At 37.0% G+C, this 18,980-nt stretch overlaps 1 protein-coding gene across 1 annotated transcript in view; it reads right to left on the bottom strand.

Moving 5' to 3' along the window:
* Window positions 1-18,980, bottom strand: part of Ptp36E (protein tyrosine phosphatase 36E) — a 304,097-nt gene that overhangs the window by 37,048 nt on the left and 248,069 nt on the right. The window contains exons 8-9 of the mRNA XM_085827038.1: window positions 17,289-17,424; window positions 12,512-12,661 (exon numbers count right to left, since the gene is read on the bottom strand). Of these exons, the coding sequence (XP_085683164.1) occupies window positions 12,512-12,661; window positions 17,289-17,424 (286 nt within the window). The remainder of the gene's footprint in view (window positions 1-12,511; window positions 12,662-17,288; window positions 17,425-18,980) is intronic.

Raw genomic sequence — 18,980 nt, 5'->3', positions numbered from 1 at the left:
ATTAGTCATTTATTAATGCATCTAATATTGCTATCTGACGAACTAAGTTATTACACTTTAAATCAATTTGTAAAAGAAAGAACTACGTTTATGATTGCAATCTAAAGGTTGCGAAAGACTTTAATTTTTCTGATTAAGATTTTTTTTGTTGACGATAAACACATAAGTAAAAGTGCTAGAAAGAAAGGTACTATAACTAAAATATGTAATATATGTTATCAGTATCTTTCAGGATTTAAGCGAATGGTATAAATTTAAATAAAGTGTTTTGCCATCGAAAACTATCGAAACAGACGGCATGATTTTGAACTCTCTTTTTTATTAAACTTACTGGATTCCTTGTTTCCCAATTCCAAATTTAGGTTCAATCCAAATAAAATTCCTAGCTATATGTAAAATTGTATTTTTTAGTAATTTTTTATAAAATTTTCGAAATTTTTTTTAAATATAACCTATAAAAGTTTTGCTATCTTCGTAAAATATATACATTTCCAGGCATATCTGCGAAAATTTAGAATTTTTTATTCAAAATTTCCGAAAATATGTCTGAAATTATATATTGGCACATTCTGAAATTTGGCATATTTGTTATAATAACGCCAAATATAGTTGACAAGCTTTGTTAAAATTATATGAAAGAATGAACGAGGAATGAACGAGCAAACTAAAAAAAAGATAAATTACAAAATTTTTAGCGAAAAGATTCTTATCAAAATTTACAAAGTTTAATATTTCGGTATAATTTGAAGCGTAGAATTGAAATATGGGGAAAAAATGGGTATGTCGTTTCAGAAAGTGTCCAATTTTGTGTCCAAATACCTATGTTAGGATAATGCTAAATATATATCTAATATATATCCCAAATCGCGCTCTTAAGATATATAATACACCAGGTAAATTTCGTCAACCAGCTCTGTAGAACGGGAGACATAAAACATTGTGCAAAGTGTAGAATATAAATTATTAAAACATTTTTCTATATAAATGCAAAATATAAAAAAATTATACAAATATATACATATTTAATATAAGATTTTTACGAATACTGATTTGCTGTACGTTGCAATAATTTTTGCGTTATTCTCTTAAAAATATTTTTCACAAACAACTCTTTTTTCAAAATAATATAATGTCAAAAGAATTAATTAATTAATGCTGATTTATCATGACTTTATCTCCCAGGGACAAATTGTCAATGTAGTCAATTTAAGCATTTTGGGACAATTTTGTAAGAGGATTCTCCAAGATCGATTCTGATATTCAGCAGTAGGCAGCTTGTGTCTCTTTTACGGTGATGCATTGGTTCATTGAGCAATAATAGTTCAGAAGGTTTTTGCCAAAAACTAATGTGTATACTAAATAATCTTACCGACTCTCCAGATTTATGTCTTTAGAAACTATGTTTTGTCCTTAAATTGAAATTACCATTTAAAGGATAATTTTGACTTCATGTATATCTCACTAAAAGCTATAACATCGTGTCTGTATCATTTGCACAGGCCGTTCAAGACTTTACAGGCTGTTGATATAGAAAAAGGATATATTATAAGTAAAAGAGAAATATTTTTTTTTCTATAAATGTAGTCTCATTATTTAATCGTACAATTGTATGTATGTTTTAATTACTGTTTTCAATTGATGACTCATAGCTTCATTCTCGCACCAGTATTCCGGCTTTGTAGTCTAGGTGGCGTTGGTACAGCCCCAATTATGGCAGACAAAGTTATTTTGGAGTTTGTTCAAAGCTAAAAAGATATCATTGATGCAGATTCTGATGCCAAAAATAAAATGAGTGCAGTTCCTGTTCCCACGTCATCCGAAATGAGGAATATCATAAAAAGCATGGACAGTTATTTAGATGCACGTTCCAATGGTGAAGTGAATAGCAAAATGTTTGACATTGAACAATTTGATGCTAAAAAAAATGCAAAGAAAAATATCAGATTATTTACCCAAAACTCAATAAATGTTTTGTTTTTCAAAAACTTGAAAATTTTGTATTTGTCCTTGTGGATGTTTTTGTTTCATTAGTTTTTATTAAATACATGCATCTATCTGCCGGCTTTGTATTTCAATTGTATGTGCTGCCAAAATGAATGCGTTTAAAAAACATTGTTCTTACAGAAAGCAAGAAAATAAATGATAAATGTTTTTAAGCAAATAACATAAAAATATGGCAACATAAAAATTTCTAATTATTGTTACTAATTTTTTTTTTGCTGCATTTTATGTCATAATTTTACTGCGTATTTTTGTTTAATCGAATTTGTGGCTAATTGTTATGTCTGTAAATAGACATTTAATGTTGTGCATTACTCTGAATAGTAACTCTGAATAGTAACTCTGAATCTGAATACTGAATATATCAACGCTTGAAGTTTAAGATAGCTCAACTAGAAGTTGACATGTGGGCAACTTCTAATTGGCAGAAACTCTTCTCAAGTAATCATCATCTCAAGTTCTCAAGTTCATCTCAATTCTCATAATCACGTCCCATGGGACGTGATTATGATGTTGTAATGATGCTACATAGAAATGGTTCAGTTCCTTCATATTCACAATCGTTCTCGTTTGCGCCTTAGCAAGGACTCTGAAAAGGCTGAAATGGAAATCTGTGTTACCTGTCCTATAATAATAATAGGATGAAATAGAATGTTTTCCAGAAGAAAACCTCAAAAGGGAAACATGATGTAGGACATAATTCGATATTCGCGTCTAAAGCGTTGTGTGTTGCCAACAAGAATACCTGAGCATGCAGCAAATGCAAGGGTAAACATAATGCCCTGAGCGGCAAGATTTCCATATGTTGTTGAAGGGCAGTATTTAAACAGATTTTATTAGTTAGATCTTTGTTGTTAATTTAAATTAGTTTTAATTTTCATTTTATTAATTTTACTTTTTGTTTCCATACGGTTTCCTTCATTATGATGATATTTAGAATATTAAATTACATAAAAGCATAATATATTAATTAAAGAATTAATATATGTGAAGTGATAACAAATCTCCTATTCGGATAAAATTTATCAGTGACTTAAATAATATAAATGATATTAAAAAAATCTCATGTGGACATCACATGGCATCTTTGTACACTTGTTAAATTACATACATTATTTTCCTGCACTTCATTTAAACTTATTCCCTCGAATAATTCTAACTTGATTAATTTTGTCAAAGCAAGTTGAAAATGACATCAAATATTACAAATTTTGAAATTAAGTATCTCGGCCAATTGTTTTCGTACAGGAGTCAAATTTCTTGTATTTTTATTTTATCGTAACGAATATAAAACTTTCCTAAATGTAAGTACAGAAACCAGAAGACCAAAAGTATATATATATATATATTTGATACTGCCGACTGAAATAAAAAAAGGGAGGTGCACAACTAGATGCTACAGCAGTTCCATAAACAAAATTTCAACATGGGACGTCTAAGCTTTGAGTTATGTGAGACGCATACGTCCATACGTGCGTACAGACGTCACAAAAAATTTTGAATTCATTTTACAATTAGTTTTAGAAGGGTCGTTTATTCTCTCCGCATATAAAGACGTCACTCCAAAAAATAACTAATATGGATTCCGGAACTGTCAAAATAGATATTTATGTTTAAATTTAAAACCACAAATTTTTCACCATTAATACTCCTTTTACTTTATACATTGAAGTAAGAAATTAGACTCGATTTTCTCTCTTATTTCTGAACAGTCCGCTCTACTGTGTCAGGCCCGTTTTAGCTCTAAGCTTGAAAAAACATTTATTTTGAGGTCTTTTGTAATTATACAGAATTTGAGAGAATTAGTAAATCCGAGATCGTTGCTTCCCTCGTATGATGTGTACTTTTATCTTTTTAATGGCTCTGCTACTCTGGTGAAAAAATCTACTTAACAAACACTAGAAGATTTTATTCTAAATAAATTGGCATCAACTTCCTATTTCTGATCGCACATTATGTTCTTCGCAAAACTAAAGCATCAAAAACACTTTCACACGTGTTAAGCTAGAATATTTCCAATACTTCTACTCTTTTCCAGAGCTTCAGGAATGAAACCTTCTTGTTTGAACAGTAAGGACAAAAATTTAAAATTCCATTAAAAAACGAATCAATCTATAGAACTTTTATCTCGTCTCTTTACACAGTTCGATGAATCTTTTATCGATCTATCTCATGATGGAACTCTCGGAGACCGTTCCTTTCGTTCAATTTTTAAAATTAGCTCACAAATTCATCGCAGAAAAGAAACACAGATTGTTTTTCAAATATTTATTCTTTAAGAATGTTTAGTTATTTGCATGGGCTGATTTAGCAAAATGTAAGTTTCATCGAGGCGAACTTTGCATGTTAACAAATTTTAATAAAAAAAGTATAAAGTGTTTCGTGGTTCTTATAAATTTATCTGCGATTAGATCATCGTAGAAAAAATGAAACGGGTACTAGAACAGTTTTGTTTTATTTCAAAAATTTATTTTCATATAAACTCCCAAGTAAACGCTCATCGCTTCGTTTATATAAAGAGGTATCTGTTGGAACGAAGGTATTAAAGAGGTATTAAATATTAAAGAACTTTGGAATAGTTATTACACATCGAAGTATGACATTTTTCTTTTTTTTTTAATTCCTTTAAATCCGCAGGGAAAAAATTGCAACGTATATTTGTCAGAAACATAATAAAAAATAAGTCGGGAGATCAACAATTGACGTTTCATATATAAGATTTGCCCTTATATCTGTTCATTGTATCTGCCCGTGTATCTGTTCATTTAGTTTAAAAAACAACAGCATCAAAATGATTTTTTGGGAAGAGGCCGGGGTACATTTTCTTATAACCGAGCATGGAAATTCTGTGGATACCATATGCCCCCCGATTTTATAACAACGATCAGTGTCGGGGAACAGGGAAGTCCTGATCACTACGTTTTCTCATACCCCTTAACTGAGGATATTCCTATAAAATCCCCAAGAACTAACCTCCTGGCATTCCAAAGATTTTTAATTAAAGATAAACATCAATATCCAAAGTTTCAGAAAATTATGCAACGACTCTCTTCGTACGCCCTAGATATCTGTCAAGTGTAAGTCCACATACAGTTTAAACTTAGTGAACTTTTACATGCTGTGATTATGGACAAAATGGATCCGCTCGTGAATTTTATAAACTGCAATAAACCAATATATCTGAAATAACCCATGGACACCTACCTCTTTAGCATTATTATAACAATTTATTTAGCATTGTGTTGCCAGTACTAATTATAATTATATCATTATGTTTATTTGTTTATTAATTATGTTTATCTCCTATTTTTGTTGCACCAAATCAGACGTTCAATTTATCTTGTGAATCTCAAATTGTGTTCCTACTATTTTGTAATCTACTTATCCCCTACACCATTATTTTTAATAAATATTGGATGCGGGGCGTACTGTGGAATTGCACAATGTACCATAATAGGCAAACCTTAGACCTTTTGAAAAGCTTCAGTCTATGCAAATTCTTATACAAGGGTTGGAACTTTAATAGTGGCAACTATTTATTTACAAGGAATACAAAAGTGATTCATGTCACCATGTTTTACAGTCCTTCAATATAGTAGCCAGCATTGTGTACAACTCGTTTCCAACGATGTGGAAGTCGCAGAATACCTATAGCAGCGCCTGTTTTGTTGATAGTTTGAATGGACCGGTCTACTGCCGCAAGAATCTCAGGAACAGTTTGGAAGCGAGTGCCACGAAGTGGTTCCTTCATCTTAAGAATTAAGTCATAGTCACAAGGGCTTAGATCTGGGGAGTATGGTGGATGGCAAAGCACTTCCCAGCCCCATCGCTTGAACAAATCAGTCACCGCTTGCGCTGCATGCGGCCGACCATTGTCATGCAAAATGAGAGGAACGTTCTGCAGAAAGTATCGCCGTTTTTTTCCTCAAAGCTGGTCGGAGATTGTGCTCAAGAAATGAGCAGTAATACTGTGCAGTGACGGTCTTCTGTGGGGGAACGGTATGCGTTAGGATGACACCATCACAGTCGTACACGAGAATCACCATAACTTTCACATTGCTGGGGTTCTGACGAAATTTCGAACGTCGTGGTGACCCGTGATGACGCCATTCGTTTGATTGGCGTTTCAGTTCTGGCTGGTACGATCGGGTCCAAGTCTCATCCAGCGTAATGATACGGCGTAAAAATGCATCTCCTTCGCGCTCATAGCGCTCCAGGTGGGTTCGGGCAGCATCGTATTGTAGCCATTTCTGCATTTCCGTCAATTGATGGGGAACCCATCGTGAAGCAATTTTTCTCATGGACAGGTGTTCCTTCAGAATGTGCAGCATAGTCGTATGCGCTAATCCTGTTTGTCCGGCCAGCTGACGAATCGTTTGGCGGCGATCAATGTCCATTAGTGCGGGAACAGCTTGCACGACTGCATCACTGACACTCGTACGACCTGGCCGCAGCATGTCTGCCACGTTTTGGCGTCCTTCATTGAATGCTTTCACCCATCTTGCTACGGTTCTGTAAGGCAATGCAGATTCCCCACAAGCCTCTTGAAGCCCTTGATGACACTGTCGTGCTGTACGACCTCTGGCACATTCAATTTTTATCCAACATCGTTGTTCTTGTTTTGAAAACATCCTGACAACACTTACTTTAGAGCGCGAGCTAATACAAGGATTCGTACTTCGCGTCACTCCGCATGCGCGTGACGTAGGCAGGACGAGTCTTTTTCCTGAGAGGTAAGGTAGGTATGTAGTTTACGTGTGGTATACGCGATATTCTTTGGTTTTGTTGCGTAGCGTTTTTTCAGCTGTGTTGCCACTATTAAAGTTCCAACCCTCGTAAAACTTGCAATTACCCACCCCATTTTTTTTTTCTCAAAGAGTTAGTATGGGAAGGCATTACCAGTTGACCTATGGTACATCGCTGGTGTCCCCCATACTTTTACCTTTACCTTTACCTATGTTCAAATCATAATAAGGAAATGAAGAATATAGTTCTGTCAATTGCGGAATTTGAAACAGGTGCCGTTAAAAATACGTTAGTTAAGAAATGCGAGAAAGAAGGTTTAACCTTTTGCATGAAAATATTTTATTAAAAAAAATTGTGTTATTATTCTGACGAAGAAGATTTAATAGTAATGAACTGCTTATATTTGAAAATATCTGCAAAAGCTGAAAACTCACACATAATTAAAAGTAATGTAACGGTTAAAATGTGTAGTATAAATTGTATGATATGCATAAGGGAAAAAAGTAAACCGGTTTCATCGTATGCCATGCGCAGTACTCATTGTGTTAAAGGCCTACGGGTCGAAGAGTACTGAGTCAAGTTTAGATACAAGGTTCAAGACTTCCGTTATAGTGTACTTGAAGATAGTACACTATACTTCTGTAGAAGATCTCAGGAGTACTCAGTAGATCGTGTTCTGCTTTCTGACCACGTCATCGCTTCCTGGCATATTTCTATGTTACGTGCCTTTGTTAGTATTCGTCGGTGAGGGCAACTCGGTTTATTATTTCTGTATAGCTTCGACTAAGGTTTAGTTAGTTAGACGTAGCTTAGTTTCTTATATATTCAATCCTAACTGGAGGCTTTCCTGTAAGCCCAAGACGGGCCAACTGGGAAATGCACTCTGAGTTAAATAAAAGGGTATTAGTTCTTGTTTGGACTTTTTTCTTGAAATTTTCAGAAGACCAGAGAATAACAGCTACACTCTTCTCAAGTTTCTTGTTGCTAAGAGCACTCAATTTGATTAAAATCCTGTAAATGGTCACTTTTTGTCTACAAAGCGATTTGCTAGCAGATAAGTAAATTAAAGTTGGTTTTGTGTGATGAAATAACACGGCACATGGAAATATACTTCGTCACTTATGAATTATTAGAAAATTTTGTCACATACCCTAATTATGAGTTTGATTTTTGCACAAATTTCTAGTTTTTACATCATAATGATCGAGATTTTGCACAGGTAAAATCGAGTGAATGTTTAAAATCCAGATTTCATGTTCTTCGCATATTACGAACTGAAATAAATTGGACAGAATAAGATGAGGCCTATTCTTATATTCTTTGATAAGAAATACCCGAAGTAGCTTCATACTTTGTAGGGTTTATATTTATTTTAACTAACATTTATTTTAAGTTTAAACTATCTTTCCTGTCAAGCCTTACTTTCCCTTGGAATTGCCAATGCCAGAGTATGTAAATTTTAATAGTAGAACGCGCAAAGTATTCAAAATAGTCAGTGGAAGTATTCTGAGTTAAATGAAGGGAAACGAGTTCGAAAGTGTGCTTTCTTGCTTCACGAGCGTGGAGGTGGCTAGTTAGAAATTGAAGAACCACGCGTTTCGGCCTGTGTGCTTGCCTCGGCAGATAGTTAAATCTTTCAACGTAATATTCAGAAGTTTGCTGAATTATCAGCGGTATCTTAGAACGCGGTTAGGTTAGTTACGTTTAGAGAGCCTCGTAGGTAGTCACTTGTTATTATTCATTTTTAGTTTCTTATTTTTATTTTACCGCCGGGTCAGCGTAGTTTGTGAGCGTCAAGAGCACGCATCTTTAATTTCTTAAGTTGAATAAAAAGGGATTTAAACCCTTCTCAAGACTTTGTGTACTTTCCAGTTCATAGCAGTCACCACTATTGTTGCGCGCAGGTTGGGAGCGCGCAACATTACATTGGCGCCCGAACACTTGTCGAACTGAAATGGCCGAAAATTGGATGGAAGCTGCTGGACAACAAGAACTGGCAAGCCAATTGGAAGGATTTGGATACCTGGTCCAGACGATGAGAGCGTCAATCAAGCCAAACGCCAATTTCGACGGAACAAATTCGGTGGCGATATTTCTAGAAGGCCTCGAAAATCACTTCCAGCTCTACCCTGTGTCTGAAAGACAAAAAGTTGCCATGGCCACATCTGCACTAAGAGGACAGGCCTCGCTATGGTGGAAGAATATAGGCAAATTTTTATTAGGGGAATTCGGAGGCCAGACATATAAAAGCTTCATACTGTTATATGTCTGGCCACATATGTACATTTGAAAATTTCAAAAAATCGTTATTAAAGGCTTTCCCCATAGTGAAAGAACGAGCAAAGCTAGAAGCAGAACTGTAAAGTTTTTATCAACGGAATATAGAAGAGTTGACGGACTTTATTCTGCGAAAAATTAAGCTGACGGATATGCTGTATGGGAAGAAACCCGACGCGGAGATTATTGAAATATTCTTACCAAGATTGCTACCTGCTGTTCAAGATTACTTCGAAATTAGAAACCCAAGCACATTGCAGGAGCTCTTCGAATTGGCGGTCAAGTTCCAAAATCGCAGAATAGCGGAAAAAGCTAGAGGGGCATCGTATTTTCAAAGTATCCGAAGGCAATCTTCAAATGAGCAGACCAGAAATGCAAATCGCTCTTACGGGGGAAAGAGCTATCCAGCTAACTCATCAAAGCTCGAAGGTCAAGGCCCAAAAAGGAAATTTGAAAACAACCGTCTGCGTACCCAGAAGGCAGAAGTTGAAAGGAAAGCTTTAAACGAGTAGAGGGGCCTGTAAAAGCGAGGGTCCAGACCCCGGAAGTTTCGAAAAAACCCTCAAGAAGATACTTAAATACGGTCATCGTAAAAAACTCACAATTACCGATTATACAAGTCTTGGTTGGCGATGTACCAGTAGAAGCCCTCATCGATACAGGAGCAGAAGGTAATTTTATGAGTGATATTTTTTTTAAGAAGAATTTTAATAGGTTACGATTATTTAAAAATAAAAACACAGAAATCATAGCGGCGCAAGAACAAACTTGTCAATGTATAGAAAAATTATCTTTAAAAATACAGATTCAAAACGAAAGCCTTAAAGTATTAATTTTTGTAGTAAAAACTTGCGAAGTCCACTTATTTTAGGTATGGAGTTTTTAAAAGCCGCGAAGGCCAAACTGAATTTTCAGGAAAGTTCTATTGTGCTGGAGATGGATCGGAGGGTGGTGGAACCAGTGGAACAACCGCAAGTCGACCTTAGCCATTTGAATGACCATGAAAGCCAAGCCATCCAGCAAGTGGTGAGTACTTTTTCAAACTTGTTTTCAGAACGGCCTGGTAGTTGTCAAATAGTTACGCATGAGATACAGTTAACTGCCGACAAACCCTGTAGGACTAAACCTTACCGCTATGATAAACAGAAAGAGCAAATCATAGAAGAACACATTCAGGAAATGTTAAAGAACCAAATAATAACACCCATAAATAGTGAGTACGCAAGTCCAGTCGTATTATGTAGGAAAAAGAACGAGTTTCCTCTTTCGGATAAAAGGGCTTGGAGGTTTGCTATCGATTACAGAAAACTTAACAGTGTTACTAAATTCCCAGTTTACCCTTTGCCGGTTATGGAGGAAATTATTGGAAAGATACTGATACTTATTCCTTCCAGATGCTGGAAGGAAGAGAACAGATTGATTGCTGAAGTCCAGGAAAGGTTGCTGTAAGAAGAGAGGGTTAAATAAGTATCTACAGAAATTTATTCTAACTTTTGTGAGAAAACAGTTTTTTTATGTAAACGAGGCTCTTAAATTTTAGTTCAGACTTGTGGAAACTTTTCAACAGGTCGTTTCTAGGACCTGCTTCCAAGTTTACCAAATTCTGGCAGCGGCAAATGTAGGGTTTATATTTATTTTAACTAACATTTATTTTAAGTTTAAACTATCTTTTCTGTCAAGCCTTACTTTCCCCTGGAATTGCCAGTGCCAGAGTATGTAAATTTTAGTAGAACGCGCAAAGTATTCAAAATAGTCAGCGGAAGTATTCTGAGTTAAATGAAAGGAAACGAGTTCGAAAGTGTGCTTTCTTGCTTCACGAGCGTGGAGGTGGCTAGTTAAGAAATTGAAGAACCACGCGTTTCGGCCTGTGTGCTTGCCTCGGCAGATAGTTAAATCTTTCAACGTAATATTCAGAAGTTTGCTGAATTGTCAGCGGTATCTTAGAACGCGGTTAGGTTAGTTACGTTTAGAGAGCCTCGTAGGTAGTCACTTGTTATTATTCATTTTTAGTTTCTTATTTTTATTTTACTGCCGGGTCGGCGTAGTTTGTGAGCGTCAAGAGCACGCATCTGTAATTTCTAAAGTTGAATAAAAAGGGATTTAAACCCTTCTCAAGACTTTGTGTACTTTCCAGTTCATAGCAGTCACCACTATTGTTGCATGCAGGTTGGGAGCGCGCAACATTACAACTTACAGAAGGAACTGTTATTTTGCTGCGATGCTGTTGGCTGTCTTGTTTTCTGGTGTTTGGAAAATTGGTAGATCGTGGTTATTTGTAGTTGCTTAGTGATGCAGTGTCGATCTGAAATTTTGGGTTCATGGTGTTATTGTACTCATACCTGAATATTTTCCGATAGAGGTCCAGATTAAAATTCAGATAAAATTTATTCTAAGCTCCAGTAACCACATCACTGTTTCTTAAAACCAACTCTATTATACGAGGGCATTTCGAAAAGTAAAGATATAATGGCTCGCATTTCTTAAAAGAACATTTACTTAGAAAACGTCAGTTACATCTTATTAACTAGATTATTTGTTATTTTTCGACATAATTACCCCGTTATCCAAACATTTGTTAAGTCGGTGCACAAGCTTTTGTATCCCACAGTCATAGAAGGTTGCCGCCTGTTGGAACCCAGCGCGCACACAATTTCCTGTACCCATACTTGACAGTCACAACTTCATAAAGAGTTGTCATTGACACTTCCGGTATGATCTGATGCAATTTTTTCAATTTGAGACGTCTATTCGCACGAATTGCTTCCTCTGTGCTCTGAAGAAGGGCATCAGAGATCACAGATGGCTGACCTGTCTTTGTTCGTCATGAACATCGGTCCTACGTTCAGAGAAGACACCATTTTGTTACATTTTGACGATTCATAATGTTCACATAAACAGAAATAATTTCTTTGTGAATTAATTTGGTCAGCTGGTCGCTGACCTTTTGCATGAAGAACATGACGGAGCGCACTTCGCATTTAGTGGGATTCTGAATAGGCGCAGCCATTTTAAACACGACCTACTCCAACCAGAATCAACGTTGAAATACCGAACGACCGCGAGGAGAAAGCTAACGGCTCAAGGTTAACACCTGTGTTGCCAACTTGCTCACCAAAACTTTTCTTTTCCTCTGTATCTTTACTTTTCGAAATGCCCTTGTACCTGACGGTCGATGGTAATCACCAAGTTTCATCAAGAGTTTAGAGTTGCATTTATATTTACAATTCAGTTTGAAGAAAGTGGATTGAAATTTACTGCTGTTTTCATACTAAAACAGTGTCGCATCTTATGTAAAACGCGAGCGAGCACGTAATTTAGCTTTTACTGTTGGCCAAACTGAAACCGTTTTAAAACTCCAACTTAAATTTTGCTTTTGGTGATTTCAGGAAGAAGCTGCTTAAAATCTTTCTAAAATTACTACATTTGGTTAAAATTCTTCAGTTTCTACTGGCGATCTTTTACATTGAAATAAATGAGGAATACTTACTTGATATTCTCTCTGGTATTCGTTCATGCGTGTGATCGGGTTTTTCATAGATTTGTACTTCAGCTGCTGAGACAGTGCATTGACAGGAAACCACGTTGAACCACAGATCATGGCTTCTTCTAGAGTTTCGTATATGAATTTGTAGTGCTCCTGCAAAAGTGACATTGGTAATTATTGTAAATACTTTAAATAATTAAAAAAAAAAATTGCGAATACATGTAGAAATGCAATATTGTGGTATATGAGTTCATTCATTGCCTAGAAGAGCTATTACCGTGTTTACTTCCATAATAGTCGCATGTTTTTAGCCAATTTTTTATTGTGAAAGGCTAGGTGCGACTATTATGCGGGGAAATTAACTACACAATATTGTACACTTTTGACGACTTTTTCTGCTTCAAATCGGGGGTGCGACTATAACGCCAATAAATATGGTAGAAACGAAACGGCATTTCGCGTCAGTTCACTAAAAACAGAGTATTCCTTTTTAAATTGTTACCACCAAATATTATAGCCTTGTATCATATTTAAAGAAATTAAATAATGAAGAATGTGCATGAATGTATTTACTTTTTTTGTACTGTGAAAAAACGACGGTACCTGGAGCACCATCAAAATTTGAATAACGTAATCCTTCACCCGAACCCGGAGATATGGAAGACTAAATTGTAAAACATTACGTAACATGTAAAACTTTTGGATAACAAACTCAACGATTTCAAAGCTAGCAATGGCATCACGGTACGGAAAAAAATATCTCCAGCGCGGTCTATCGGAAATTCTAAAGATATGTTCTTTTTAAATTGTTGAATTGCATTTTATGTAGTTTAAGAGCGAAGAACATGATATGTAGTAAATAAAGGTAAGACACAATGCGCTAAAAAGCCATTTGGATGTAATATTATAAGATATTTCTCCCGCCTTCTTGGCATGCCTTCGTGGTGTGGTGGTCTGCACGCTGGTTGCGTTATCCAGAAGTCCGTGGTTCGATTCCCGGCGAAGGCGTTGCATATTTTTCGTCTTTCCTGCTTCCAAATAACCTAATGTCTCTACACTATAAAATCTGAAAGCTTTCAAATTATTTTTTTTAATCTCTGAATTCCTTCAGATTCAGGGTGTTTCCTTTTTATATATTTTTTTTCTTATAAAATACTAGACACTGCGTCGTGAGACCTTTCATTAATGCCATTTCTCAAAACTCGAGCACGATTACGCATAACTCAATTGTTCATTGGTGCTAAGAATTTTCTAACAGGTAAGTTCTTTGTTTGTTGTTTTATTACTTATTTAATTATTATCAAATAACTCGTAATGCTGTAAATATAAATCACTTCTTCAATATTTAATTGTAGCCCATCAAAGCCCTTTGCCTTTTCAATGATTTAAGCTGCTCTACTGCGAATGTCGTGTTGATGGCACAGTCTCGGATGAAGGGAGTTTTTCGTCTCCGTCAATTACTTCATTTTATTAAATAAATTCGATAAAACGTTGTTTACTTGTATTGTATAATTTCATTGGGAAAGTGAGAACCCCCCCCTCAAAAAAAAATTAGTTCCTTTTTAGACGACTAACCATAATATACTCTGTGGTTGGGTCGTGAACATTGTTTGGGTTTGGTTTGGTTTATTTGATTGTTTCAAAATACTCGAGGGTTATTTGCCTAAGGGGAGGGATGTCTTCGTGGAGGACTTTGTAAGGGAAACTGGCTCGTACACAAGTTACACACGGGTAAGACCACGGAAATGCCATGCAGCCCCCAGTTCTACAGTATTCCAATACGGAATGAACTACCAGTGTTCAGCGACTTTACCAATCGGCCGCTGGGGGGGCTTAGCATTGTTCGGGAAATGCTGATGTAGTCTACAAAAATAAACTTTGTAAAGTACCTCTACTGTAGCCTGGTCGGTCAAAATTGTTCATCACGAACAGTGAAATGTTCTTTTATACAATTGTTTCTCAATCTTTTTATTACACTGAATCCTTTTAAAAGAATGGCTTTCTCTATCGATGCCTTTGCATTTTCCTCTGTAACATACAGCATACAACATAATCAAAATACAAGTAACTATACGTAAATAACTTATGAGAATGTCAAAAAACATTGAGAAAAAAGTATATTATTGTTATTTTTAATGTTGCAAATCTAAACAAGTTTTCAGAAACAAAACCACAGATATTAATCTTTGGCATAAAACTGCTTAATGTAATTCTTAAATATCCTCCTTTAAAAGCATTTACTCCGTTTCTTGTTTTCCATAGTGAATTGTTGATGTTATTAAAGTTTACTTCTACCCGGTAAGAAGAGGGGTTTATCAATAATGCTGGTTCGTTAACAAATTTTATTTGGGGATATTTCTGTTGGATGACTTTAGAAAGTCCCACTTTGTTTGGTAGCATAAACTTACGAACTCTAAAAAGACTATAGAGGAATAATCCTCTTGTCTTAAACTGTAGACAGACAAAGACAGAAAAAGAGTGTAAATAACCCTTTTATTTTAACACAAAGAAACATCAATCACCCAACTTGGCTTTACACAAGCCAAAACTTCTGGCTTAACTTAAACAAGTAATGTTATACTAATATCAAATCTAGTTAAATGAGTCTAACGGCTTACAGGATAAACTAATGCGCAGAAAGGCTTTGGTTTGTATAAAACCGGTGGGACAAGCTTAATGGCTAGAGCACTTAAAGCCACAGAATCAGTTCACTATTTAGTCACGATAACAACGTGGCCTCAAGTAGTCAGAACACGCTTTAAAAACAACTTGCGAAACCTTCGCTTAGATACCACTTCTTTTTCCCTCAATCTGAGTAAATGTCCGCTATTTCATTTACATTTTCGCGAAAGCTACTTTAACACAAAATTAACTATGAGTCAAAAGTAAACAGATGAATCCTCACAATTGTATGAAATTTTCATCGACCCGCAAAGGGTCAATAGAGGTCACGTTGGAGTTTCTGATCTATATGATAGGCACTTATTGCTCTTTATGTTTATAATGTCTAGTGGTTATAACAAGGTCTAGTAAATACAGGGTGTTTCATAGATCATGGGACAAACTTGGAGGGGGGCGGAGCGTACTAAAACATGCATTTTTCATAGGAATGTGGGGTCTAAATTGACGGTTAAGGCAGGAACGCGAAAAAAAAAAAAAAAAAAAAAAGGACACGAGAGGAAAATGTGTTTATGTACAAAATCAACGCAAAGTGCTTCTTTGTAGCAATACAGTATTTACAATAAATGTTCAAAATTGCGACCACCAGCAGTAATACATGCTTGGTAACGTCGCAGAACGGATTGACGAACATTTTGAAAACAACAGGCATTTCGCGCCCGCTTGCAGCCGCAATGGATAATCGGGCAACGAGGTTCTCCAGTGAGTCAACGAGAGTCTCGTAAATGATGCTCTTCAGATGGCCCCATAAAAAGAATCCAAGCTGAATAAATCTGGCGAACGGGGGGCCATCGAATGGGTCCACTACAACCAGCCCATCGGCCCGGAAATGTCCCATCCAAGTAATTGCGGACCCGCACGTGGTTATGGGCTGGTGCACCATCATGCTGGAACCACCTGCGATCCCGAACGAGTGCCGGAGCATCCTGAAGCAATTCGTGTAGCACCTTTTGCAGAAAAATATGATAACATAAGCCATTTGTACGTGCAGGTATGGGCCTAAGAGGTAGTCGTTAACAATACTTGCCCACACATTCACGTAGAAGCGGGTGTTTGGAATACATGTGGACTTGTGCCGTGTGGATTATGAGTTGTCCACACATGCATGTTGTGGCTATTGAAGATGCCGGTTCTGTGAGAAAGTTGCCTCGTCCGTGAATAGCACATCCGATGGGAAATCCGCCTACGCCGCACACTGCTGCAAGAACGAATGACAGAGATGAACTCGATGAGGGTAATCTGTCTCTTGCAAGGTTTGGACTCTCTGCAAATGGTATGGGTGCAAACCATTTTCATGCAATACTCTCCAAACGGTGGAATGACTTGGAATAATCTCCAAACGGTGACTGCACGGCTGCAGACGACGTGCAATAGCTCTTGTACTTGTCTGAGGTGATTCATGCACAATGTTCAAGATGGATTCTTCAATGCGAGGTTTTCATGCACTTCTTCCACTCCTAGTGTCAGAGGTGGGTTCAAATGATTCGTTTTCACACAGAGAACCGATACAACCTCTCGAACGTGTGCTTCGGCATACGCCTGTTCGTAAACCGTTCCTGGTACAACCATAGCGCTGCTCTGTCGTTCCCATTAGTAGCACCATACATGAGATGCATGTTAGCTTTTTCCCTGTGCGCAAACTCACTCATCACGCTCGACATCGGAGTTGCGAATGATCCTCTGATGCATCGGATCGTGGTTTGTGCGGCTCACTACAGCTGCATTGCCAGCCCAATCACAGCTGTAGTTCCTATTACTGTTAGTGTTCCCTTTTTTGAACATTTATTGTGAATACTGCATTGCTGCAAAGAAGCACTTTGTGTTGTCCTCTTGTGTCGTTTTTTTGCGTTCTTGCCTTAACCCGTCACTTTAGACCCTACATTTCTATAAAAATAAATAAATAAATAAAATAAAATAAAATAAAAAAAATATGCATGTTTTAGTACGCTCCACTACCCCTCCAAGTTTGTCCCATGATCTATGAAACACCCTGTATATGATCCCTTCATCCAGGTATATGTCCTCGGATGAAAGCTTTCGATGCATAGAAGAATCGAGAACATATCATTATCAAATTTTGATGCGAGAAAGAAATACGTACCACCGTTTCAATCATGCCTCGTCTTGCCGCTCGCAATTTCTTTGCATATCCGAAAACATCGTATACAAAATCCTCTTCTGCGAGTCCAAGATTGGCTTCTATGCAGAGATATGTTCCCGTTCGGCCACAGCCGTCACTGAAAGAGGAAAAATCTCAGATTAAAAATCCTATAAAAACGTTTTTGAGAAATCCAACGAATTAAAACATTATTTGGTTGGTATTATTGTTAATACATTGTATGTCTCCCAGACGATGCAGTTCGTACAACGCCTAGGCATGCTGAGTATCAAATTATCGATCTGATCTTGGGGGATATTACACCACTCAAAAAGCAATGCTCTCCGAAGTTCCGGTAGACATGTAGGAGGAGGTTTACGGGCTGCAATTCGTCGGCCAAGCATGTCCCACACGTGCTCTACTGGATTCAAGTCCGGTGAGAATGCTGGCCAGTCCATATGGGTGATATCCTCCGATTGAAAGCATTCGCTTACGATGTTTGCACGGTGAGAACGGGCGTTGTCATCCATAATGGAGCTCTCCATATGAAAGTCCGGCGAGAATCAGACTGCAAGCTAAACCTGGACTCGTCGGAAAAAATCACACAAGCCCATTGTTGCGGTGTCCACAATGAATACTCTCTACTCCAGGCTAACCGCAGGCGACAGTGAGTTGCAGTAAGTCGAACGCATCTGACAGGTCTACGAGCATATAGACCAATCTGCCCTAAGCGTCTGTAACGCGGTCTGCCTTGAAATTGTCGTACCAGTGGCTGAAGACAGCTGACGAGACAGGTCTGAGGATGTGCTCCGCCTGTTTCTTTTGGCAGTAACTGCCAAATACCGGTCCTCATTCGGCGTTGTAACTCTGGGGCGACCTATGCTGTAACGTCTACTCACATTACCATCATCTTGGAATAGTTGCCACAGCCTGGAGATGACACTGTGGGCAATTATAAGTTCGTCTGATACTTCCTGTTGGGTACGCCCACATTCCAGACGACCGATAATTCTACCACGTAAAGAATCATCCAAATGCGTCCTTTGTGTCCTAACTATTCGGTTATTGCACTGAAATGCTTATAAAGCGCCTGCGAACAATTTTACTTCTTTGCCTATATTCCTTATATATCACTCTCTTACACTCTTGTCAGTGTGACGTACCATCGGTGTCATCTGGTTACTTCCTGAAATTTGCATATGATTCTTGAAGACGTGTGTAGTGATTTTACAGGTGATATATTTATTTTAACGTTCGATTTCCGCGTGACTCCGAATTATCCTTAATTTATGGACATGAGTGTAGATCAGTTTGTAAGGATCTTAAGTTTTAATAACGTTTATTTTTATTTTAAATCTTTACTATCACTTCTTATTTTCTACTTCCGGCCAGAATTAAAAGCTTTAACTTATTTATGCAAATTTGTCTGGCGAACGCCAAGTACTTAAGTTGTGGCTTTTTTCCAAGCGAGAGAGGAAAGAGTTAGTCGAAGCAGGCCGCTTACCTTAGCAGTCTTACTCGGTTGCTGGTTGCCTTCCAGGCCAGAGGTTTAATCCTCGTGATAATTTTAAACGTATTGTAGTGTTAACAGTTCTCTGTACTACATACGGCTTCCTGTTAATATACGGCCAATCTTCCAGGTAGGCCCTTTTTATTATTCCAAAGTTAAGTTAAAGTTTAGTTAAATATTTTTAT

The sequence above is a fragment of the Stegodyphus dumicola genome, chromosome 11 (genome assembly GCF_044657685.1).
Source record: "Stegodyphus dumicola isolate Sdum_Otavi_A_Nest chromosome 11, ASM4465768v1".
In the NCBI taxonomy this organism is placed as follows: Eukaryota; Metazoa; Arthropoda; class Arachnida; order Araneae; family Eresidae; genus Stegodyphus; species Stegodyphus dumicola.
The sequence above is the reverse complement of the archived record's forward strand: the minus strand, read 5'-3'. Positions and strand labels throughout refer to the sequence as shown.